The sequence below is a fragment of the Narcine bancroftii genome, chromosome 5 (genome assembly GCF_036971445.1).
Source record: "Narcine bancroftii isolate sNarBan1 chromosome 5, sNarBan1.hap1, whole genome shotgun sequence".
NCBI lineage: Eukaryota > Metazoa > Chordata > Chondrichthyes > Torpediniformes > Narcinidae > Narcine > Narcine bancroftii.
In genome coordinates, this window is record NC_091473.1 from 200,852,842 (window position 1) to 200,876,420 (window position 23,579).

The following is a 23,579-nucleotide window of genomic DNA, read 5'->3' on the forward strand; positions in this document are numbered from 1 at the left end:
CTTTTGTTACGGAGTCCAGAGGACCCCAAAAACCAGCAGCAATAGATATGCACCAGAACACAGGGTTACTTCAACAAAAGTAGTTTTTAATTATATTTGAACAAGAAAACAGAATTTAACTTTGACTTATTACTTAACGTACATACTTAACTACTTAATCCCCCCTCCTCTAATACTAAGTGCGGGTGTGTGTAATGTATTTTTAAGATTAGAAAAGTTCTTTGGATCACAATCCAATCTCATTGGTTGTAGGCAATTCTTGTACTGTGGACAGAATTTAGCATTAACAAAGTTCACCTGTGTTTGGTGCTTAACAGGCAAATGGTTACCACTCAAGAGGGTTCTTGCTGGTTTTCAGAGAGATTTTCCTTTTTCTTCTCAATCAGTCTTGCTGATGAAACTTGCCCCTTTCAGGGTTCTCCAGATTATCTTCTTTCAGACTGCCAGTCTTCTCTGTTGACCAAGCAGCCTTCCAAAGTTTGCCAGCTTGTCCTTCAGGAACTGATTTCCATGTCTCTCTCTGTTTTCCACCCTCCCTCTCTGAGAGCAAAACTGTTCTCCTCTGCCTGCCAAGATCACATGCTCTCCCAGGCAAGCTGCTGTCATACTTTTTTCCCCCCTGCAAAAAGTATTCTGCAAAAGTCCTGCAAATATTGTGTGTTTTAAAATGTGTGTGTGCAAGCTGCTCTAACAATTCCTCCCAAACCACCTCTATCACACTTTCAACAAGGCTCCACTTCAGGAGGAAGTCAGGAGAACACAATCTAGTCTTCATTGAGGGCTCAGTTGCAGAGAGGAAATTCCAAGGCATCACCATCTCTGTCCTGGAGCCTCCATGTCGATGCCATCATGAAGAAGGCTCAGCAGCGGAGATACATTGTGAGGTGTTTGAGGAGATTTGGTTTGTCGCTGAAGAGTCTCGAACACTTCTACAGATGAACTGTGGAGAGCATTCTGGCTAGTTCATCACTGTCTGGTACAGAGATGCCAACGCTCAGGACAAGAAAAAACTTCAGAGGGTTGTTGTTTTCTTTTTAAAATATTTGTATTGATTTTAAAAACAATAATTGAGATACAATGAGATGATATGAATAGTTCCACCTAATTAATAAAACAATCATCACATAAAAACCAAACATAAATTGTAAACATTCATAATTCACAATCCAGATCATATTTTTTTAAAAAGAGAAACAAAAAAGGAAAAAAAAGATTGAAGGAAAAAAAGTATGAAAATAAACCAAGCCAAAAAGAGAAAACTCTGTCCCCTCCTTAATCGCATTGCCACGTGCTACATATGATTAGATTTAAAAGAAAAACAAAGGGAAAAATAGATTAAAAAAACATGAAAAGATGCAAATTTGATGACATTGGAGTGAAATTATAAAGTCTGAAAGTGAGTCGTCATAAATGGAGATTCTGCACAATGCAAGAGAGTCATTGAGTTCAGTGGCCTGAAGCTGGAATAAAATATTTGGGTTTCGTGTGGAACCAGAGTTTAAAAATGTATTTAAAATAGTCACTATTATTAAAGAAAATAAGAGATTTGGAAAGATAGAATACGTCACCTATCACTTTAATAGGTGGAGTAAATTGTGTTAAGATGAATGATTTTCCAAGAATACTTTATCTTTTTCAATTAATTCCAATTGCAATTCCTCAAAAATTTGCTCAGGAATTAAATGCTTGCATTTGGAAATATTTTATGGAAAGGAAAACTGGTCCCGGAGCAGTGTTCACACTACATGAGTGCGTAGAAGAATGAGACACACACCAAATCCTTGGGATTGAGACTGGTTTATTGCTCTGGCCATCACACTTTTATGGATCGCAGGCGCTGACGTCAGAGCCCCACGTCATTGGAGTGCTGGCCTGGGATTGGCTAGTGTACCCACCACAGTTCCCCATCTTCCTGCCATGTGGGACATCATCTGAGATTATGGCCAGAAATACCCCCTCGTCCATGTTGTCGCTGGATTCATCATCCATTTTGTGGGCCAGTCCACATCTCCGTGTGATTGGGCCTTTGTCCCCTGACTTTGGCAGTCTGCTCTTGTGTCATGGGAGAGAGACCGGGCAGGTGGCAGTCCAAATATGCCGGTTTCAGCCAGTTGACAATAAATGTCTCCTCCTTAATGCTTTCATAAAGTGGAGCTGTTGTCCCTGATGACCCTGTAGAGTCCTTTGTAGGGTTGTTGCAGAGGCAGCCAGTGAGCTCCCCTTTGCACAAACACATACTGACATCTTTGTCCCTGGGGATGTTACATTTTGGCTGGCCGTGTGATGGGTTAAATAACCCTGAGGGTGATATGCTGTGTGTCCCCAGGAAGTTAACCAGTGCTGCCAAGAGCCCAGAAGTAAATTCTGCCCCTCTGTCCGAGGTCAACTGCTCTGGGACCCCAAATCTGGACATCCACTTGTCGATGAGTGCCCTGACACAGGTTTTTGTGGTGGTATCAGCCAGCAGGACCGTCTCAGTCCATTTCATGGAATGATCAACCATGTTCAAGAGGTATCATGCCCTATTGGAAACTGGTAGCGGCCCCACTATGTAAATATGTACGTGGCTGAACCTCCACCATGCTGGTTCATAGGTCTGTATGGGCCCCCTTGTGTGAGTCTGAATTTTGGATTGACAGTTCGTGCAGGTTTTGGCCCACTGGCTGACCTGCTGATGGAGGACGAGCCAGACAAACCTGTTAGCCACCATCTTCACCGTGGCTTGGATTCCAGGGTGCGCCAGGTTGTGGATGGTGTCAAAAACCTGACACCTCCATGCGGCCGGATCGATGGGTTGAGGGCTGTTGGTAGAGATGTCACACAGCAGTGTCAGGTTAAATGGGCTGATGGGGACATTTTCCATCCTGAGACCAGAAACGACTGTCCTATACGTGGGGATCTCAGGGTCCTGCTGCTGCGCTTTGGCAAGGGCCATGTATTCACTACCCTTACATCATCGTGGGGTGTGACATCGTTGCTTTTCCCCACGATGTGCTGTACGTCCGTGGTAAACTCAGACACATAGACAAGCAACTCTGTTGTTGGGCCAAGCACAGGTTCAATACCTTATGGAAGGAGAAGGTCAGTGTCTTGTGATCAGTGAAGACATTGAATTGGGCATGGGCTGGCAGGTGACAGGTGAATGCACATGGCAGGAGGAACAAGCAAAAGAGCCTTGAGGAGGGAGGGGGTAAAGGGGCAGATGGCTGAGAAAGGTGCATTCTGACTGGGGGAAAGGGTGGGGGTGGGGATTTGGAGGAAGGTATGGATCACGGACAGGTTGGTGAAGTAAGTATGAAGGTGTGTGGGGCAATGAGAGCTGAGGGGGAGGGGGAACAGGCAGGGGGTCTTGGCCCTGGGTGAGGGTATGGTGCGAGGGTGCAGGGCTTTCCCCCCGTGGGGGTGTGTTCATCTGCCCCTCTTCATGCTGCTCCATAGGGGTCCGCAACCCTCCCGAGTCGACCGTAGTTCCTTCCTGCTGATCCTCCAGAGCCTGTGGTGCTCCTGCATCATCTGCCGAACTGTTCTGCCAATCTGTAGGGGTCTGTAGTTCTTCTGTGCTGCCCACATCTCCTGAAAAGTCCCTAGTGGCCTCTGAGTCTTCCCGTCCATCCTCAAACACAACGTAGGCATAGTGAGGGTTCGCATGCCTCAATTCCATGGGCTCCACCAATGGGTCCATCCTGTGGCATCTGCAATGCTTGCGGAGGAGGGCCGGTCCTGGTGATATCATCCATCTCGGCAGCACTGTGCCTGTCGCTGCTTTCCTCGGCTAAGAAAAGACATGGTCATGTGGTGTCACGTTAGTGGCGGTACACAATAAAGAGCGTATGGAGTGCAGAGCCTCCGGTAACACGTCTTGCCACCTTGCAGGTGCCACCTGGTAGGTCCTTTGCTTTGATAGTTAGCAGAACCGTCTTCCAGATGGTGGCATTCTCCTTTTCTACCTGAACGGGGTTTCCCGTGGTTCCGGGGCTTGCAACAGGCGGTGAGAGGATGCTTCTCCCCATGTCCCAGCCCTCATCCCAGCCTCGGTGTTGATTGAACCCGTGGCCCAGCTCTCCGGGACCCTTAGTTGGGCAAAGCCCATGCTGTGGCCCCGGGGCAGGACTGCACTGATTTATCCCCTGGTCACATCCTCTCAACCCCACAGCTCTGAAACCGTTTCAGTGCTCCGACTGCGGAAATAACTTTAAAAGAACTGACCCGTGTGGGAAGAGGTTCACCCAGATCTCCAACCTGATGACCCACCGGTGGGTTCACACTGGGGTGACACCATTCACCTGCCTTGAGTGCAGCCACGATCTCCCACCTGCTGACTCACCTGCGGGTCCACACCAAGGAAAAGATGTTTGCTTTGTCCGCTGCAACAGCAAAGACCTACCAGTTACCAACCATATCCATTTCATGCACCATTTCACACTGACCTGTCAGTCCATGGCCTCATTTACTGCCAGACTGAGGCTACCCGCATATGGAAGGAACAACACCGTTAACGCCCTCTCCCAGACTCTCTCTTTCCCATCCATCTGACTCCCGTCCAGCTTTTTTTTCCTCCTTGAGACATTTTCCTGAGCTTGGCTCCAGGTTGTGAGCTGTAGGTGTCACTGGAAGAACATTTGTGAGGGGTCCATTTCAAGTTATGGGCCTTGGGCCTGATGTAAGGGAGAGGAGGGTCCACTCCAGGTTGTGGGCCGTGGGCAGTGCATGGTGTATGTTGGTAAAGGGTGGAAGGTCCACTCCAGGTTGTGGGCCATGGGCGATGCATGGTGTATGTTGGTAAAGGGTGGAAGGTCCACTCCAGGTTGTGGGCCATGGGCGATGCATGGTGTATGTCAGTAAAGGGTGAAGGTTATTGAAACATATGCCTGGAAGGGGCTGTCATGTCTCACCCCTTTTTATTTGTAACTAACTCACGAAATACACACTTCTGTGTATGCTGGAGGAGTCAGCTGGTCTTGCTTCTCATCCCAACTAATGGGTGGTCCCAACAAAGACAGGGTATTGGCCAACATGCCAAACCCATCGTCTTTGGAAGTCCATCCAGGAATCAAGAACTGCTCAGGGCTCACCTCTTTCTTTCGGCGAAACATCTTGAGACCAACCCTGCTCGCAGCGCCAATTGTCTTGGGTAAACTTATACCTCTCATTTTGTTCATTTTAGATTGGTCACAGTGTTTGAGCTACCGAAAGAAAATAGACACACACACCGAGAGCAGTTCAGTTTATACAAATGTTTATTATTAATTCAAAAGCTGATTTCACACTATAATATGCAAGCCCTTCCCAACTATACTTATCAACGCTTGGACTGGTCCCAACTGCCGAAGCGAGGCAACGACGGCACACTTGTAGTAGGTTGTCAGGGCGCTGGTAGCAGCTTCTCCACCTCCCCTGACCGGGACGTTGCTTGGACTCTGGCTGTTCTTCCTTCTTGACAAGGGGTGTTCCCACCCCTCGGAGAGTCTAAACTTCAGCAGCAGGACCACAGGCTTATATACACCAAAAACAATTAATCATGCGCCTACTCCTTCTAATATTTGTCAGTCAAAATCAAAACTGAACATTACATTCTACAATTTAGAAGATTAATTATTATGGAACCAGGATGTTATAATTTCCTGGTTTATCTCGTAGATACAAAGACTTATTAAAACTTCTCGAGCAAGACAGGTTGTGACCAATTCGTCAATTTCAGAGTGTTGCATTTGACAACTGCTTTCCCTGGGCCTCACAGTGGAATTCCATTTCAAAGTGTATCTTCAGATAAGTCCCCATGGCTGAGTTTAATTACATCTGCTAGTTCTGTAAGTAAGGTGACCTGCGTGTGGACCCAGTGTCGTCAGTTCCACATAAGCAAAAAGCATCTGGGTACATGGTTTTAATCCTCCATTACAGAGGTAAAAATATATTTCTGACATTTTGGGCATGAGCCCTGTGTGTTTTTACAATCACAATGTCTGCAGACTTCTGTTTCATTTGTGTTACTATACTGATCGGTGCACTAACGGGTTTGTCTGGTATGGCCTCTGACAGCAGGTCAGCCCGTGGGCCAAAAACTGCACGAACGGCCAATCCTCCAAAATCCAGACTCACACAAGGGGACCCACATAGACCTTTGAAACAGTGCGGTGCAGGTTCAGTCACATTACACATTGACATAGTGGGGCCACTACCAGTTTCCAGTGGGGCGAGATACCTCTTCAACATGGTTGATCATTCCACAAGGTGGGCTGAGGTGGTCCCGCTGACTGATACCATCACAGAAACCTGTGCCAGGGTGTTCAGATTCGGGGGTCCCAGAGCACCTGACCTCAGAGAGGCACAATTTAATTCTGGGCTCTTGGCAGCACTGGTTAACTTCCTGGGGACACACGGCATATCACCCTCAGGGTTATTTAGCCCATCACATGGCCAGCCCAAACATAACATCCCCAGGGACAAAGACTTGTCCAGTATGTGTTTGTGTGAAGGGGAGAACACCAGCTTCCCCTGCAACAACCCTACAAGGGGCCCTACAGGGTCATTAGGAACAACAGCTCCACTTTATGAAGGTGTTAAGGATGAAATATTTATTGTCCATTGGCTGAAACCAGCATATTTGGACTGCACCCTGCCTGGTCTCCACTCCTCCCCCACGACACAAGAGCAGACCACCAGAGTCAGCAGACAAAGGCCCAATCGCATGGAGATGTGGACTAGCCCACAAAATGGATGATGAACACAGTGACAGCATGGACCAGGGGGTATCTCTGACCATAATCTCAGGTGACCTCCCACATGGCAGGAAGATGGGGCAATGTGGTGGGCATGCCAGCCACTCCCAGGCCAGCACTCCAATGGCGCAGGGCCCTGATCTCAGCACCTATAACTCATAAAAGTGTGATGGCCAGAGGAAAAAAAGTCTCGATTCCAAAGATTTGGTGTGTGTGTGTCGTTCTACTCCACACTCACATAGTGCACTGGGGCCAGTTTTCCTTTCAATAAAAAATTTCCTCACACAAGCAATTAATTCCTGAATAAATTTTTGAGGCATTGCATTGGAATCAATTGAAAAAAATAAAGTATTCTAGGAAAATCATTCATCTTAACACAATTTACTCCACCTATTAAAGTGATAGGTGGTGTATTCTATCTTTCCAAATCTCTTATTTTCTTTAGTAATAGCGAGTAATTTATTTAAAAGCATTTTTAAACTCTGGTTCCACACGAATACCCAAATATTTTATTCTAGCTTCTGGCCAATGAACTCAATGACTCTCTTGCATTGTGGAAAATCCCCATTTATGATGAGTCATTTTCTGACTTTATAATTTAATTCCAATCGTTGAATTGTCCGACTTGTTTCTTTTAATGTTTTTATATATTTTTCCCGTTGTTTTTCTTTTAACACATAATATTTAGCACATGGCAATGCAATCAGGGAGGGGATGGAGTTTTGGTTTCTTTTCATATTTTTTTTCTTCTATTTTTATTACTTTCTCTTAAAAACATGATCTGGATTGTGAATTATGAACGTTTTACAATTTACATTTGGTTTTGATAAGATGATTGTTTAATTAATTATGGGGAACTATTCACATTATTGTATCTCATTAATATTATAAACTCTCAATTGAACCAGCCAGAATGCTCTCCACAGTTCACCTGTAGAAGTTTTTGAGACTCTTCAGTGACAAACAAAATCTCCTCAAACACCTCACAACATATCGCCTCTGGCGAGTCTTCTTCATGATGGCATCGATATGGAGACTCCAGGACAGATCCTCAGGGATTTGAAGTTCCTGACCCTTTCCACGACTGAGCCCTCGATGAGGACTGGATTGTGTTCTCCTGACTTCTATCTGAAGTGGAGCCTGGTTGAAAGTGTTTAAGATACAGATGGATGGATTTTTAAGATTGGGGAATTAAGGGTTATACAGAACAGGTGGGTAAGTGGAATTCAGTCCATAGCCAGAGCAGCCATGATCATATTGACTGGCAGAGCAGGCTCAAGGGGCTGGATGGCCGACTCATGCCCCTGTTTCTTACCTTGAGGTGAACATTGCAGCTGTCTAGAAGTGGAAGCTCAGTAAACACAAGAGAGGAGAAAGGAACAGAAAAGAATCCCAGTAGGGTGAGGAGGGTGGGGACTGGTATGGAGCAGAAACACTAATGGTGGGGGGGGGGAAGATACCAGGATGCTCCCAGTGTGGGACCAGATGGACTGAATGGCCTTGTCTTTGTTCTCTACATTGAGTGTATGACAGAGTTACAAGGGGATGAGACACAGTTTTCAAACACAGCTGCTTTATTCATTTTAGATCCAGGAAATAAAATTCAATTGGATGACGTGGTAATAAAACATTATTACAGCACCAATGACTCAGGTTCGAATCCCGTCCTGTATGTAAGGAGTCTGTACATTCCCCCATGATTGGTAGGTTAATTGGGCGGCACAGGTTTCATGCGCCAGAGACCCTCCAACCATGCTGCATTGATAATGTTTAAAATATTAAATCGGAGTCACTAACATTGACGGATAGAATCCTTTCCACCTCCACTTCCCGCTGCCTTGGAAAGAAACCAAGATATTAAAGACTCACCCTTCCCCAGATAAACTCCCTCTACCCTCCTCCCCATGGAGAAGAAGATTCCCCAATGTGAGATCACACCCACCAGATTCAAGGACAGTTCCTTCCCCATGTTATCAGACTCTTGAATGATCCTCACACTTGTAAAATAATACTGCTTTTGTCTTGTGCCCACTGATTCGTCCCTGGAACTTGCATTCCTGCACGGACTTATTTGTTGGTCTAAGTACGGGATATCTGCCTGGACTGCTTCAAAACAAACTTCCCCACTGCACCTTTGTACATGGTGACAATAAACATGAACCTGAAAACAAATTGCAATTTGACAACAAAACCAAGACCTGTTTTGATTTGTTGCCTCAATAACCACAAGACTTCAGTCCCTCCTGGTGTTTGAGTGAGTGATGTTTAAATATTCCACACCCTGCAAACTTTCTGTGTGAACTCGCTGGTGTTTCACCAGGTTGTTCGACTGGATGAACTTCTTCCTGCACTCGAAGCAGATGAATTGCTTATCCCTGGCATGGACCTGCTGGTGTTTGAGCACGTACGAGGTCTGGGTGAAGTTCTTCCCATATTCAGAGTGGTGAATGGCCTCTCCCCGGTGTGGGCCTTCGGGTGGGTCATCAGGTTGGAGGACTAGGTGAACCACTTTCCACACTTGGGACAAACAAATAGCCACTCCACAGAGTTTACCCGCTAGTGGGTTAGCACCTGGGAGAACTGGGTGAATCCCTTCTCACAATTGGAGCAGGTGAACGGCCTCTCATTGGTGTGAGCCCACTGGTGGATGAGCAGGTTGGAGGACTGGGTGAACCTCTTTCTACATTCTTGCTAATGAATGGCCTCTCCCTGGACTGTATCTGCTGGTGGTTCAGCAGGTGCAAGGTCTGGATGAAGCCCTTCCTGCACTCATGGCAGTCGAATGGAGTCTCTGCTGTGAATCCTCTAATGGGTTAGCAAATTTGATTGCTCGTTGAAGCCCTTGCTGCATTTGGGGAAGGTTAGTGGCCTCTGCCTGTTGTGCATCCATTGGTGTACCTCAAGGCTGGATCTGTTGGTGAAGGCCTTCTCATACTCAAGGCAGATGGACTGCTTTTCTCTGGTTTTGCCCCCCTGATGGGTCTGCAGATTGGAGGTCTGGGTGAGGCCCTTCCTATGCTTTGATCAGGTAAATGGCCTCACACCAGGGTGGATCATCTGCGGGATCAGCAGGTTAGAGGACTTGGTGAATTCCTTTCCACACTGTTCCAGCAGGTGGGAGGACCGGGCAAACCCCTTTCCACACTGGGTGGCAGACAAATGGCCTCTCCCTGGTATGGACACACTGATTGGTCAGCAAATGAGAGGAATGGATGAAGCCTACTCGGCCTGTCACTGCTGTGCATCTTCTGGTGCATCCGCAGGTTGGAGATCTGGTTGAAGCCTTTCCCACAATTGGGGCAGGTGAATGTCTTCTCGCCAGTATGAACCCGTTGGTGTACCTCAAGGTGGCATCTCTGGGTGAAGGCCTTCTCGCACTTGGGGCAGGTGAATGGCTTTTCCCCAGTGTGGACCCTCTGGTGGGTGCGTAGGTCGGTGAATTGGGCAAACCCCTTCCCACAATCAGGACAGTTGAAGGACCTCTCCCCAGTGTGAACCAGCTGATGTACCTCAAGGTTCTCTCTCTTGGTAAAGGCCTTCTCGCACTCATGGCATCCAAACGGTTTTTCCCCGATGTGGACTCGCTGGTGGGTCCGCAGTTTGGTGCTCTAGGCAAACCCCTTCCCACAATCAGGGCAGGTGAACGGCTTTTCCCCAGTGTGGACCCGCTGGTGCGTCCGCAGGTTGGAGATGTGCGCAAACCCCTTCTCGCAATCAGGGTAGATGAAGGGTCTCTCCCTGGTGTGGACACGTCGGTGTCTCGTTAACTCACTCGACCATTTAAAGTTCTTCCCGCAGTCGGAGCATTGAAACGGATTCATCGCTGTGCGGATGAGAGGATAAATCAATGCAGTCCTGCCCTGGGGCCACAGCGCGGACTCATTCCGATGGAGTGTTCCGGAGAGATCGGCCACGGGTTAAATCCACACTGAGGCTGGAATCCGGGGAGAAGCGTCTTGTAGTCGAGCACTGAAAGCCCCGTAACCCCATTTCGGGACCCGGTGCTGCGCTCGGCACCCGGTTCTGAATCGCATTCGATCCCCGGACAAGCACCGAAAGCGGGGAGACGCGCACTGCGCATGCCTGTATAGGACTCTGGCGCATTATCAGGCTGCCAAACGTAATGACGTCATACCATTGTTGTCCTTATCCCGCCTTCCTTAAAGGGGCGGAGCTCTGTCATCGGGCTGGACTTGAACATGAGCTTCCTCATTGAATAGAATTGGAACCATGTGAGTTGATCTGAGTTCTCATCCAGTTAGGGCTGTTGGAAAGGTTCTCATTTATTGCTTCCACACTGGAGATTAATGCTCCCCTCTGGGGAATGTGTCCATGTTTCCCACATGTCATTGATGGGCCTGGAACACGTGTCTCATTTGTCCGGACCCCCCCCCCCCCCCCCCACCTCCCCCAGGGCCGGCGCTACCATTAGGCAAACTAGGCAGACCTCAGAGTGGCGCTTTCAGGGTGGCCAGACGTCCGGCTTTAGGTCGGACAGTCCGGGTTTTGAGACCCTCTGTCCTCCGCTGCTAGACTCTAATATGCGTTTCCTCCTCAAATTAAATGTTTGTATAAACAGGTGGTAACGAATATAATATTCGGCTTTGAACATCATCCGATGCTGGGAAGATTTGTTTTTGAACAGGTCGGTTGTTCTTCCGTTTGGGACCATTAGGAGTTTGTCAGTTACTTTTTGCCTAGAATTGTATAAGATTTAAATTAAACAGCAAATTATTTTCAAAAAGCGTCAAGCTCATGCGCCCCGCGCTTGTTTGTCTGTCTGATCACCCAAGCTGCCAGAGGAAGTCGTGAAGGTGGGTGAACTTCGAAGAACATGGATCGGAAGGGGTTAACAGGGATCTGGGCCAAATGGGGCTGTAATAATGAACAAGATGGGCTGAAGGGGATATTTTCTACACGACACAACATTATGATCCATCGAGATTCATCCACGACCCAACTCCGAATGCTCACCTTCGACCCGTTGGAAAACATTCATTCACCTTGAGTTTCCAAATGACACTTTACGAAACACCCATTCCCACTTATAGCAAAGGCTTCCAGACTCTTACACCTTCCCCACACCTCCACCCCCACCCCTGGTGCTACTCCCCAAATGACCAGGCTCCTTAATCCCTATTTGCCCCAGCCCCTCCATTATCCGAAGAGGGAGAAGCTATCAGTTGCCTTACAGTCAATGGGACTGGACAGAATAATAGTTCAGCACATGATAGATGGGCCAAACGACCTGTTTCTGTGCTGTTCTGTGGTTCAACGGCAGAAAGACCATTCATATAATCCTAACTAAAGCCCAAGTCCATCCCTCACTGTTCAACAGGCATGTCAGATGTGCCAAGTAATTAAGCTGCAGTTAAGATTAGCTGGAGGGGACGAGACAAGTGGACACGGTCCAACTCTGGTTAGAATGTGTGGGGATAGTTCAGTAAAGGTACCAGCTCACTTTTGGACCTGCTGGTGCTTCAACAGGTCGGTTGACTGGGTGAGGCTCTTGTCGCAGTGGAAGCAGGTGAAGGGCCTCTCTCCAGTGTGGATCCGCTGGTAGGTTCTCAGGTGGGAGGACTGGGTGAAGCTGTTCCCGCACTCAGGGCAGGTGAACGGCCTCTCGCTGGTGTGGCCCTACTGGTGCATCCACAGGTTGGAAGTCTGGGTGAAGCTCTTGCCACACTCTCCCCAGTGTGGACCTACCGTTTTTCCCGCAGTCCGAAAACTGAAACGGGTTCATCGCTGTGAGGATGTAATCAGGGGATAAATCAAGGCAGTCCTACCCGGGGCCACAGCGTGGGCTGTTGGAATCTAGGGGTTAAAACAGTATGAAATAAATGATTAATTAATAAGTGTATATTTACTGCATGGTTCAGGGAAAAAGGAATGTGATTAAGTAGCAATCACAGCATGGAGCAAAGTTGGCTGAACAAAATTGTCTCTCCAAAATACTGGGAGAGGAAATGCATAAAACGATTTAGGAGGAATGCTCAAACTAAAGGAGGTGGTGAGTAGCACAGGAGACACAGGCCAGATCAGAACAAAGAATGGCCTGTAAGAAACAAAGGGAATGGAAAACAAGTCTAGGAGGAAGATTAAGGCAGGAGGAGGTGTTAAAGAGAACAGCAGAAATTGGCCGGACAAGAACAGAATGGTGATTAGAAATATCTGGGGATGAATTAATTTCTGATCAACACAACGGGATAGTCTGGCCTGGAGGATTAAGATGGGAGTGCTACACCCCAGATATCTGCAAAACAGGAGATGACTTGTGATAACCCTTATGCAAAAAGATCTAGCAAAGAAAGACAACTTTTGTTCTGTATGATAATGAAATCTAGCAAAGGAAGCCAACTTTTGTTCTGTATGATAAGGCTGACCTATATAAACTGAACCAACTGGACAATAGGGGTCAGTCTTGGGGAGTAGCTCACTGTGCAGGTGACCTATGAACTAATGAGTGACCCAGAGCTCTGTTAAGTTTTATTCTTGTGCTGTGTAATAAATTGACTGTTGAACCGAATACCTTCTCCTATCACTTCATTCAAAGAACGCGCTGGACTCAGACTACACATAGACTAAATTAAGAGTAAGTTAAAGCCAGAGTCCGACAATTTGGTGACCCCGACGTGATGAAGATGGAGAAGTGACGGAAGAAAAAGATACGAAACACCGGTCGATTGTGGTGTGGTGATAACAACAAGTGACCATCCTACAAAGGGAGGTAAGCAGACGCCTGTTTTAACGAAGTTCTGCTATTGGCAAAGATAAATTGTGTGTTGTCACTACTCTGCAAAAGCCCTCGTTAAAGCCAAAGAATAAAACAAAAGGGGGTTGGAGTCCCCCTAGTAGAACGGGGTTGGAGTCCCCCTAGTAGAACGGGGTTGGAGTCCCCTGTAGTAGAAGGGGGTTGGAGTCCTCCTAGTAGAACAGGGTTGGAGTCCCCTGTAGTAGAAGGGGGTTGGAGTCCTCCTAGTAGAACAGGGTTGGAGTCCCCTGTAGTAAAAGGGGGTTGGAGTCCTCCTAGCAGAACGGGGTTGGAGTCCCCTCGTAGCGATCTCGAGAGATAGCTTTAGACACTTGGCCAATTAGAATAAGGTGCATTGTGATGGTTATTTGTTTTCATAGTGTGTAATAAGTATTTGATTAAGGATCGTATACCATAGTAGTGGACAATCAGTATCTGTATAAGGTGTATTGTTTTATAGTTATTTGCTTCTATAGTGGATAAGTATCTGTTTAGGAATCGTCTAGTAAATCATAATAGTTTATAATAAGTATTTGTTTAAGGATTGTGTGTAGTGTGCTGCTGGTGTTCATAATAACGTGGGAAGGGACGAAGTAAATTGCAGGGTGTCAAAATCCTACCAGGGGAGAGACCCAGTGAATCACGAAGTCTAAAGGGTTAAAGATCGGAACAGAGATGGAAGGAGTAAATAGGGATGTAGGGCAAGAGCTCGGGGGAGACAGAGGGGTTCCCCCATCTGTAAACCGACAGTGGGAGAAAACAAGGAATCAATTACTGGGAGGATTACCGAAGGGAGAGGAGGTACAGGCTATGGCACGGTACGAACAGATATGGAGAGAGCTGCAGAATCAGGGGAAGGTACCACGAGGGTTTGAAAAAATCCGGCTGGTACTGTACTTAGGAGAAGCAGAGAGGGAAGCAGCCAAGGAGGTACAGGAACATGAGGCAAAAGGACAAGGATCTATATGGAATAGAAGAAGGTTTAAACAACAGAGAGAAGTGAAGGAACAGAGAAGGGCAGATTTACACATTATGACATTGGCTTGCATGGCTGTGGAAGCGAACCTTCAACATGATATTAAACAGGGATCCCATAACACTAAGGAGAATATGGGGGAGGTGAAGCCGTCAGCCCCGTTATATCCAGAGTTACCGGAGACATTGCCACCACCTTATCCTATTCCCCAAATGCCAGCGATGCAGATAAGTGAGGAAATAGTGAATGTCACTGAGTTAACAGGTCCAGAACTACATGAGGCGAAGGAGAGACTGAAGAGAGTTGCACAGGAGAGAGTGGAGGAAACAAAAGAGTGGGTGCACGAAGTACAGAACGATAGATGTGCAGTAAGGAAAAATAGTAGGGGCTTGGGAAGTACAGATGAGAGAGAGCTGGGACAAGAGGAGAATAGGAAGGGAAATGACCCAGCGAGTGTCAGATGGGAACGGGAGAGAGAGCAGAACGAGGATACTGATCTAGCTAGTGTGAGTGTTGAGAATGAAGAGGAGGAACAGCCAGTCATGATCAGGGGAAGCATGATCACACATAGAAGACAGAGTCAGGATTACCCTCGTTCCCCTTTGGGATATGCGTTGCGGGACAGGGAGGAAGTACGGCTTCCAGAAAGGTATAGACAGATGCCGCTAATTTATAAGGGTCCGCAAATTGGGGAGAGGTATCAACCCTTCTCATTCACCGACATGAATTGTATTTTGGATAAAATGCCACCTCCGACTGAGGGAGGTGGAGCGTGGATGGGAAAGTTCTGCCAATATACGATGGGACATAAGATAGCCATAGGGGATTGGAGAGCATTATTGGGTAAACAGCTTGGGCTGTGGGAGATACAGCAGGTAGAAATGATCGCAGGAATCACTAGGTGCCTCGATGCCGAGCCATTTGCCAACCATGCTACGGCAGTAGGAGGGGCAATGAGAGATAAGTTCCCCGTTCCCCCCGGTGTCATGCAGTCCCTGACCTTTTCCATAAAGGAGGATGAGGAGATCTCGACTTTTTTGAGTCAGTGTAGGGAGAGTTGGACTGATAAAGCAGGAGTACACCCAGCCACAGATCCCTTGCAGACTACACTCTTTAGGGCTGCAGTAACGAGTGGACTGCCAGCTGTAGTTAGGGAGGCGTTAGAGAATAACCCTGATATTCCCGGCTGCTCGAGTGAGCAATGGGAAAAACATTTGACCCATCACATGAAACGTTACAGGGCTAAGCAAAAGGAGGACAAACAAATTATGGAGTCTACACAAGTGCAACTCCTTAAGCTTCAATTGGAAGAGGCTAGGAAAAAGGCAAACGAGGCAAAAAAGATTTCCTCAAAGGGTGCGAACCAGATGATTCAGCAGCCAACGCAACCACCACAAGGGAATAATATGAGTTGGCACCCGGCCCCATATTGGGCACCGGGTCCCACCTATGTGGCCAGAATGGGAGGTCCAATGGGGGGATTCCGAGTAAGAGGGAGAGGTCGGGGTGCTCCACGAATGCAACCAGCCGTATGTTTTGTATGCGGTCAGCCAGGACACTGGAAGAGAGACTGCCCCCTGGCTTGGGATCCTCGGGACACTGGGGGAAGGGGATATGGACCACCACAAAATGAGCATTGGGTCCAGCCCCAGAGATCGTCAGTGCCACCCCCGGTACATCAGGCACCCCATGCGGCTTTAGCTCCAAAGAGACAATTCCCTTTGCTGACAGAGGAGGAGCAATATTGCCCACAGTGACGGAGCCCGAGCACCCACGAGCAGGCTAGGTTGGCAGACCCTTTCCTGCAGATTAAAGTTACGGACATGGAAGTATCCTTTTTAGTGGATACGGGAGCCAGATTTTCAACACTCACTGGCACTGAATTTCAAGATAAAACATCATCCTCTAGCGTCCAGCTGATAGGGTTCTCGGGTACACCAGAAAATCTGCCGTTTTCTACACCACTAGTCACTTCTGTGGCGGGACAGACTTTTACACAACAATACATTTTGTCAGCCAGGTGCCCTACCAATCTCTTGGGCAGAGACCTGTTGGTCAAGTGCGGAGCATCGATCCTTTGTGGACCCAGCGGAATAGAAGTCACCTTTCCAAATGGATATTCTATGAACTGTTGATTAACTACACTGCATTCCAGTTCTCAGATGTTGTTGGCGGCAGCTGGAGGATCCGCGTCTGAGGGACAATGGGCTGACATTTACTGGGGGTTGTTGCAACCAGAGGACCCTCAGAAGGGAGGGCTGCTAAAACTTTATAATCAATGGAAGCCGTGAATCCAGACGTTACACCCGTATACCCCTCCCTCGGACCCTCCCCATATGACCCTCTTTTACGATAGGGATGGGGATGAAATGTATCAGCATGCCTTTTATGAAGAGGTAGAGGGCTGGCAATGGGAAATTAATTCGGACTACATAGTGGTAGGAAAGGAGGGAGTGGCCGCTGCGGTGGCACTGACATCTGAACAGCTGGAATGGTATGAGATGGCAGGTGAGGCCATTCCTCATGTCACCCTTGCAATTGGCACTACTCATCAGGCAAAAGATTTGGGACCGATGTGTCGGAACTTGAGGTCCCTTAGTGACTGGTCTGACACCCAAATACCGACAGTGCAGTTCTCCTCATCTGGTCAGGCATACAAAATTTTGTCTCCAACATATGATCAAGTCCTCCTTGAGCATAGACAGATTGAACGCTTTCATGGTAGAGAGAAGATGGATCACCCCGACTCGGCCCCTATGCTAGATTCTCTCCCTGAGAACCTGTGGTCAGTGGGACCAGCAGATGAGGGTTTTTGTCAGCAGGTTGATCCCATAACCTTCGAATTGTCAGATTACACCCCTATTTGGCAGATGCAGTATCCCCACAAACCTGAAGCTGAGGAAGGTTTGGCAAAGACCATTGATGGCCTTATGTATTCAGGGGTGTTGGAACATTCGCGTTCTAGTTGGAATACACCCATTTTACCGGTTCCTAAACAAGACACGGGCAAATATCGGATGGCCCATGACTTAAGGCGCATCAATGGTATTGTGAGAACACCCACAGTTCCAGTACCAAACCCATATACTGCCATGACTGCTTTAACCCCCAACCACAAGTGGTTCTCTTGCATAGATTTAGCGAATGCTTTCTTTTGCTTGCCGCTGGCAGAACCATTAAGAGATGTGTTTTCGTTCACGTATAGAGGTAGAAAGTTGCGGTATACTAGGCTTCCGCAGGGCTTTATTTTATCTCCAGGGATTTTCAATCAGGTGTTGAAAGAACAGCTGGGGGGCTAGCACTGCCAGGTGGGGTAGTTCTGATCCAGTATGTAGATGACATCCTATTAGCAGCACCTCATCATACTTCCTGTTTGGAGGCCACCTGTCTCCTGCTAGTGCAGCTGTTCAAGGCTGGCTTTAAAGTCTCTCGCTCAAAGCTGCAATGCTGCAGGCAGGTGGTCACCTTTTTAGGGAGAATGGTCTCAGCGAAAGGCACAGGGATTTCCCCTGCACATCGAACAGCGATACTACATCATACAAAACCAAAGACAGTTAAAGAGATGCTTTCGTTTTTGGGTTTGTCAGGTTATAGTAGGCAGTTTATCCCATCGTATGGTGAGTTGAGACATCCACTGCGAACTTTGGTGAATGAGCAGGGGATGAGGTATCTGGGAGCTACACTTGATTGGACTGCACAGGCTGAGATGAGTTTTATTCTATTGAAGCAAGCTCTTACAACAGCTACAGATTTGGCGATTCCAAATTATAAACTGCCTTTCTTTTTGGATGTTTCTGAAAAAGCACACACAATTGATGGTGTTCTTTTTCAGAAAAAAGGGGGTGGAAGATGTGTGCTCATGTATGTGAGTATCACACTAGACCCAACGGAAGACAGACACCCACCATGTACGAGACATGCAGCGGGAGTAGCAAAGATTTTACAAAAGGTGGCACACATAGTAATGGAACATGGCCTGACGGTATTAACAACACATAGCATTGTAGCATTTGTGAGCTCGACAGCATTTACATTGACTTCACTAAGGCAGACGAGACTAGAAAAGATCCTGAATGCTCCAAATGTTACATTTACCCATGAAGGCATTAACATGGCAGACATTATGGGAGAGGGAGAACCACACTGTTGTGAAAAGAGGGTAGTGAAGGATATTAAAATAAGACCTGACTTACAGGCTACACCCTTAAGAGAACCAGATGAAACCTTGTTTACAGATGGGTGTTGTTACAGGCACCCCACAGATGGATTGAAAGCTGCCTATGCGGTGGTACGAAAAACTACAGGAGGATTTGAAGAAATCATTACAGGGACAGTGAGAGGAAAGGAGTCAGCACAACTCGCAGAACTACAGGGAATGATAGCAGCATTAGAATGGGCAGAAGGGAAGGAGGTCAATATATATACAGACTCGGCATATGTGGTAGGGACAATACAGGTTGAACTTAGTCAATGGATTAGAAGTGGGTTTTTAACAGCAGCAATGACCCCAATTAAACACGAGAAGGATGTTAGGAAACTGGCTGAGGCCCTCCTGAAACCAAGGGCATTAGCAGTTCTTAAATGTAAAGGACATGATAGAACAGATACGATGGTGGCTCGCTGAAATCAGGAAGCGGACATGGCCGCTAAAAGGGCAGCAGGATACGGCCCTCAGTTTATTATGATACAGGCAGACAGAACAGCACATGACTTATTACCACCGTGTAGGGTAGAAGTAATAGTACAGGAACAAGCAAAGGCATCACCTCAGGAAAGGATGGTATGGGAGGAAAGTGGGGCAACCAAGGATCAAGGACTATGGAGATCGATAGACGGGAGGCCAGTTTTACCATCTGGACTCATGAAACCCCTCCTCGAGGAGGCGCATGGGCTAACACACTGTGGAAAGAAGCAGATGATAAGGTACTTGATACATTGGTGGCACCCCTTCCTGCCGGCGATGGTGGAGAACCATATTAGAGAGTGTGAGGTATGTATAGCTTTCAATGTAAAGGCGACTGTAAAGCCACATGAAGGTCAGTTCCCGCTACCTAAGTTACCAGGGCAGGAAATCGTACTTGATTATACGGACATGATTGAGAGGGTAAGTGGCTATTGATACCTCTTAGTAGCAGTAGAAGTGTTCACAGGGTGGCCGGAGGCAATCCCTGCCAAAAGAGAAGATGCAAGGACGGTATGTAAATTCCTGAACAACCAGTATATTCCGAGACACGGATTTCCTAGAAAAATTAGGTCTGATAATGGAAGTCATTTTAAGAATAACGATCTACAGGAGGTAGAAGCGATGTTGGGATTGAAACATGCCTTTGGAACGGTGTACCATCCACAATCCCAAGGGAAAGTGGAGAGGATGAACCAAACAATAAAAAGTAAGATCGGGAAAGTACAGGGACGGACCAAACTAAATTGGGTGGATGCGTTGCCCCTGGCATTAATGTCAATAAGGAGTTCGGTAAGTTCTGTGACAGGATTTACTCCATATGAACTACAAACAGGGCACCAGTTTCCAGGACCGGGAGCCGGAATTCAGACAACGAAGAATGAGGTAAGCTCAATGGGATGCAAGCTTTATTATGAAAAACTAACGGCTCTGGTGTCAGATTTTTCACAACAGGTCACAAGTCCCAACAGAGAAGGGGAAACACCGATACCTTCAGTCGCGGAGTGGGTTCTGCTAAAGGTCATCAAAAGAAAGTGGTCGGAGCCCAGGTGGACAGGACCCTACAGAGTGGTGGAGAGGACGTCCCACGCGGTTCGACTACAAGGAAAAGGCGAGACGTGGTATCATTGGAGTCAGTGTGCAGCAACGGACCCACCGACACGGACACTGGAACAGATTCGAACGGAGGTGACTGAGAACCTGTGAAGCAACCACGGACTAAGAACACTTAACGTCCCTTTTTAAAGAGACTATTGGACTACAGTGACTGTGTATCAGTGGTTGACGGCATAATCAATTTATTGGCATCAAAACAATGAAAGGAGCTGGGATGAATACTATGTGGGGACTATGGGTACTGGTATTCCGAGCCCTTGAAGGGGCTGGAGTAGAAAACCACTGTACAAAGTGTGTGCACTCGGCCTGGGGGTCGCACAACGAAAAAGAACAGTACTTTGCTGATTGGACTAACTTTCCTGAACACTGTGTGGGGACTCACACGGGACGTAAGTGTGTGCATAATGGACAAGTGTATGATGTTAAATTCAATAAGGGCTCTTTACAGTTCACGTCAAATCGAGACCGCTGTCCCCAAGGTGTAACATGGTTTTGTGCCCCGGAGGGAGACCAAGATAAGGAGAAAGGGGGCTCAATTCCCATTCAGAGGATACAGTGGGACCCCATGTGGCAAAAGAGAAAACAACCATACGTATGGGACAGAGAAAAGGGGGATATCTATGCCAACGCTAAACGACAGGCTGCCACTCACAGAGTAGGGGACAACAGATGGGTAGACCTTTGCCAAACTACGGCAGAACTCTTGGGGGTTAAAAACTGTTGGGTATGTGGGGGACCCACAAGAGATGGATCATGGCCATGGAGCGGGGAGCCCCTGGAAGTATGGGAGTTGATGAGTTTTCACGGATCGGCAGATGAAATGCGCCCCCGCCAGACATGGCATCTAGCTAATCACCCATTAGGAGAGGAATGTATCAGGAAGGAGCAAGGCAAGCATTATAAAGGAGATTCGAGGTGCACAAGGGTTAAGATCTTGGGGAAGTTCCCTCGATGGCATCCTCAGCGACCCCGGTGGTTCCTGTCCCCACAGAAGGTAACACATTGTAGACCTATAACAGATAACTCCCGTGGGAAAGGGGTATGGAATTGCACGGGCGTTAATCCATATGAAGGGGTTCCCTCACTCAGACAATTTTGGGCTCATCCCTTTCCACACGGATTTGCCCCAGAGGGTTTATATTGGATTTGTGGGAATACGGCTTACACTTTTTTGGAGCCAGACTGGAGGGGAACGTGCTGTATAGGTATCATTCAACCACAATTTGTGCTGTTACCACAGAACGACTCCCATCAGTTAGCAGCGCGTGTATATCAGGGGCTCCGCCAGAAGAGGGATTTAAAGATCGGTGAGTGGGGAGAGGACTGGCCTCCAGAGCGCATTATTTCTTATTATGGACCTGCTACTTGGGCACAGGATGGGTCCTGGGGATATCGAACCCCAATTTACATGTTAAACCGTCTGATTCCTTTACAAGCTATTTTGGAAATTATCACCAATGACACCGCCGCAGCCCTTGATCTGTTGGCAGAAGAGCAGCAACAGATTAGGGACACGGTGTTTCAGAACCGCTTAGCTTTAGACTACTTGTTAGCCACTGAAGGGGGGTGTGTGTGGGAAACTGAATCTCACTAATTGTTGTTTAAAAATCGATGACAATGGGCAAGCAGTAAAAGAGATTTCATCTGGCATTCGCAAATTAGCTCATGTCCCGGTTCAGAACTGGCGACCCTGGGGCAGCTCCTGGCTGGGAAACTTGTTCTCTGGAGCGTGGGGATGGATACAGACTGCAGTGCTAGTTGCTGGAGTTGTGGTGTTGGCGTTGGTCCTGATCCCGTGCATCCTTCCCTGCCTCCAGTGCCTGATTCAACGAGCGTTGTCACAGAGAGACATCCCCAGACCCCAAGGCATGTATTTGTCACTACTGCCCTCCCAAGAGTATAGTGACTACAAGAGGTCAGAGATGCCGGCCCTTGCAATAACTCCTGAGGTCTCGGTCTAATAAGGTAACAGGTGGTTGGTCTCATTTTCATGAGACCAAAAGGGGGACTGTTGGAATCTAGGGGTTAAAACAGTATGAAATAAATGATTAATTAATAAGTGTATATTTACTGCATGGTTCAGGGAAAAAGGAATGTGATTAAGTAGCAATCACAGCATGGAGCAAAGTTGGCTGAACAAAATTGTCTCTCCAAAATACAGGGAGAGGAAATGCATAAAACGATTTAGGAGGAATGCTCAAACTAAAGGAGGTGGTGAGTAGCACAGGAGACACAGGCCAGATCAGAACAAAGAATGGCCTGTAAGAAACAAAGGGAATGGAAAACAAGTCTAGGAGGAAGATTAAGGCAGGAGGAGGTGTTAAAGAGAACAGCAGAAATTGGCCGGACAAGAACAGAATGGTGATTAGAAATATCTGGGGATGAATTAATTTCTGATCAACACAACGGGATAGTCTGGCCTGGAGGATTAAGATGGGAGTGCTACACCCCAGATATCTGCAAAACAGGAGATGACTTGTGATAACCCTTATGCAAAAAGATCTAGCAAAGAAAGACAACTTTTGTTCTGTATGATAATGAAATCTAGCAAAGGAAGCCAACTTTTGTTCTGTATGATAAGGCTGACCTATATAAACTGAACCAACTGGACAATAGGGGTCAGTCTTGGGGAGTAGCTCACTGTGCAGGTGACCTATGAACTAATGAGTGACCCAGAGCTCTGTTAAGTTTTATTCTTGTGCTGTGTAATAAATTGACTGTTGAACCGAATACCTTCTCCTATCACTTCATTCAAAGAACGCGCTGGACTCAGACTACACATAGACTAAATTAAGAGTAAGTTAAAGCCAGAGTCCGATAATTTGGTGAGTGGGCTCAGCCCGATGGAGGGTCCCGGAGAGCTGGGCCGCGGGTTAAATCAACACCGAGGCTGGGACTAGGGCCGGGACCCGGGGAGAAGTATCCTCTAGCCAGGTGTTGCAAGCCCCGGAACCCCATTTCGGGACCCGGTGCTGCGCTCGGCACCCGGTTCTGAATCGCATTCGATCCCCGGACAAGCACCTAAACCTTTGGTGCAGCTCACGGGCATGTGACGTCACTTCTCACGAGGCTGCGCCCTCTCTTTGCCGAAGAGATGCCTGAGTAATGGTAACCGCCATGGAAGGTGCTGAGCGACTCTTTTTAAACCGGCTGTTCTCGGGCCGTGTCTCCCAAATCAATCTCCCAGCAACCGTTCCAATGGAGGAAACTCGGCCCCCAATCAATGCACAGAAAGATCCCAGCAGAGCGGAGCGAGCAGCGCAATGTTTTTACAGCGCTAGGGACCCGCGTCCGACTGGCACTAACATTCAAAACAGGATTTAACATGAACAACATAAC

At 47.5% G+C, this 23,579-nt stretch overlaps 2 protein-coding genes across 2 annotated transcripts; one reads left to right on the forward strand and one right to left on the reverse strand.

Annotated features, from left to right (window-relative positions):
* Window positions 1-9,740: 9,740 nt before the first annotated feature.
* Window positions 9,741-10,537, reverse strand: LOC138765463 (zinc finger protein 239-like). The gene is made up of 3 exons (XM_069942503.1): window positions 10,382-10,537; window positions 9,940-10,324; window positions 9,741-9,886 (listed from the first exon to the last, which is right to left on the reverse strand). Exons 1-3 carry the CDS (start codon window positions 10,535-10,537, stop codon window positions 9,741-9,743), a joined length of 687 nt encoding a protein of 228 aa, XP_069798604.1.
* A 2,119-nt stretch (window positions 10,538-12,656) lies between these two features.
* On the forward strand, window positions 12,657-23,004 carry LOC138764551 (endogenous retrovirus group 3 member 1 Env polyprotein-like). The gene is made up of 2 exons (XM_069940639.1): window positions 12,657-13,443; window positions 20,065-23,004. The coding sequence occupies exon 2, from the start codon at window positions 20,440-20,442 to the stop codon at window positions 21,832-21,834; it is 1,395 nt and encodes a 464-aa protein (XP_069796740.1). The 5' UTR covers window positions 12,657-13,443; window positions 20,065-20,439; the 3' UTR covers window positions 21,835-23,004.
* Window positions 23,005-23,579: the final 575 nt, after the last annotated feature.

Coding starts and splice junctions, on each gene's coding strand:
- LOC138765463 (XM_069942503.1), bottom strand. CDS start 10,537: ATGAATCCGTTTCAATGCTCCGACTGCGGGAAGAACTTTAAATGGTCG. Junction 10,325..10,381: donor ACCTGCGGACGCACCAGCGG/GTCCACACTGGG, acceptor GGGTTTGCCTAG/AGCACCAAACTGCGGACCCA. Junction 9,887..9,939: donor GCACAGCAGTGACAGGCCGA/GTAGGCTTCATC, acceptor TGTCCATACCAG/GGAGAGGCCATTTGTCTGCC.
- LOC138764551 (XM_069940639.1), top strand. CDS start 20,440: ATGAAAGGAGCTGGGATGAATACTATGTGGGGACTATGGGTACTGGTA.